Source organism: Tetrao urogallus (assembly GCF_951394365.1).
Source record: "Tetrao urogallus genome assembly, chromosome: 26".
Classification (NCBI taxonomy): Eukaryota; Metazoa; Chordata; class Aves; order Galliformes; family Phasianidae; genus Tetrao; species Tetrao urogallus.
The window spans coordinates 4,870,390-4,871,796 of record NC_136839.1 but is presented as its reverse complement, the minus strand read 5'-3'; the positions used below and the strand labels follow the sequence as shown (position 1 = coordinate 4,871,796).

At 45.9% G+C, this 1,407-nt stretch overlaps 1 protein-coding gene across 1 annotated transcript; it reads left to right on the top strand.

Moving 5' to 3' along the window:
* Positions 1-219: 219 nt before the first annotated feature.
* Positions 220-1,170, top strand: LOC306955861 (olfactory receptor 10A7-like; the record flags this gene model as incomplete). The annotated part of the gene is made up of 1 exon (XM_079547221.1): positions 220-1,170. One exon carries the CDS (start codon positions 220-222, stop codon positions 1,168-1,170), a length of 951 nt encoding a protein of 316 aa, XP_079403347.1.
* Between the last annotated feature and the right edge of the window lie 237 nt (positions 1,171-1,407).

The following is a 1,407-nucleotide window of genomic DNA, read 5'->3' as shown; positions in this document are numbered from 1 at the left end:
AGGAGGCGGAAGCTGTTCCTTAGAGTCCTCTTAGCTGGGAAAAACTAGATTGTGGCAGAGAGCAAGCAGGCACTGTTGAAGCAGAGAAGTGCCCACTGCTCCCCAGGTAGCAAAAGGCTTTTGCTTTTTTGCACTGTAGGTGTTTTGGTTGCCAGCTGGGCTGAAGCACTCTGATTTCAGTGTACCGACTGGCCCTCTGGTTCGTTCGATTCCTCCCAGATGAAGCCAAATGAAGAACGAGAACTAGAAAACCACACACTTGTGACGGAATTTGTCCTCTCTGGATTGTCCAGCCACCCAGAACTGCAGAACTTGCTGTTCTTCACATTCTGCTTGATTTACGCCTTCACCATCACTGGAAACCTCCTCATCTTCCTGGTCACATTGCATCCCATCCTCCATATGCCCATGTACTTCTTCCTCCGGGTCCTGTCCTTCCTGGATATTTCCACAGCATCCATAGTTGTCCCCAGGATGCTGGTAAGCTTCCAGGCAGAGGACAGAAAAATTTCCTATGTAGGCTGCGCCTCACAGCTCTACTTTGTCATTTTCTTGGGGGCCACCGAATGCTACCTTTTGGCAGCTATGGCCTATGACCGCTACGTGGCCATATGCAACCCCCTGAGGTACGCCGTCATCATGAACAGAAGAGCTAGCCTTTCCCTAGTCCTGCTGTCATATTGCAGTGGTAATGTAGTGTCCATGGTGCAGACAACATGGGTGTTCACACTGCTGTTTTGCGGGCCCAACAAGATTAACTACTTCTTCTGTGATATCCCTCCACTCATCATGCTCTCCTGCACGGACACCTCCTTGTACGAGAAGCAGATTGTTACAGCCACCGTGCTGGTCATCTTCACACCGTTTTGTCTCATCCTGGTATCCTATGCCTGCATCGTCTCCACCATCCTCAAGATTTCCTCTGCAGAGGGCAGACGCAAGACCTTCTCCACCTGTTCTTCCCATCTCATTGTTGTGACGCTTTATTATGGCAGTGGGACCTTGATTTACTTACGGCCCAAGTCCAGTAATTCACAGGACACTAAGAAAGTCTTGTCTCTCATATATACTGCTATAATCCCCATGCTAAATCCCCTGATTTACAGCCTGAGGAATAAGGAAGTGAAAGCAGTGATAATCAAAATTTTAGCTGACCTGAGGAAGGTATAAACACACACTGCTGAAAGGAAGCTTTCTCCTCCTCTGTATGTTTGTTTTGGTTTTGGTTATTTTTCTTTCATGTTTCACTCTTTTTAAATGCCCTGATAGCTTGAAATTCTGGAAAAATGGATGTGTTTCAAAGTGTGCTTTGCATCTTTGTGTGTCTTTTGTTCACTATGAGTGTATATTAATTATTAATTACTAATTCAGTATTCATGATTTATGATCTTGTATCAGATGTTGGTG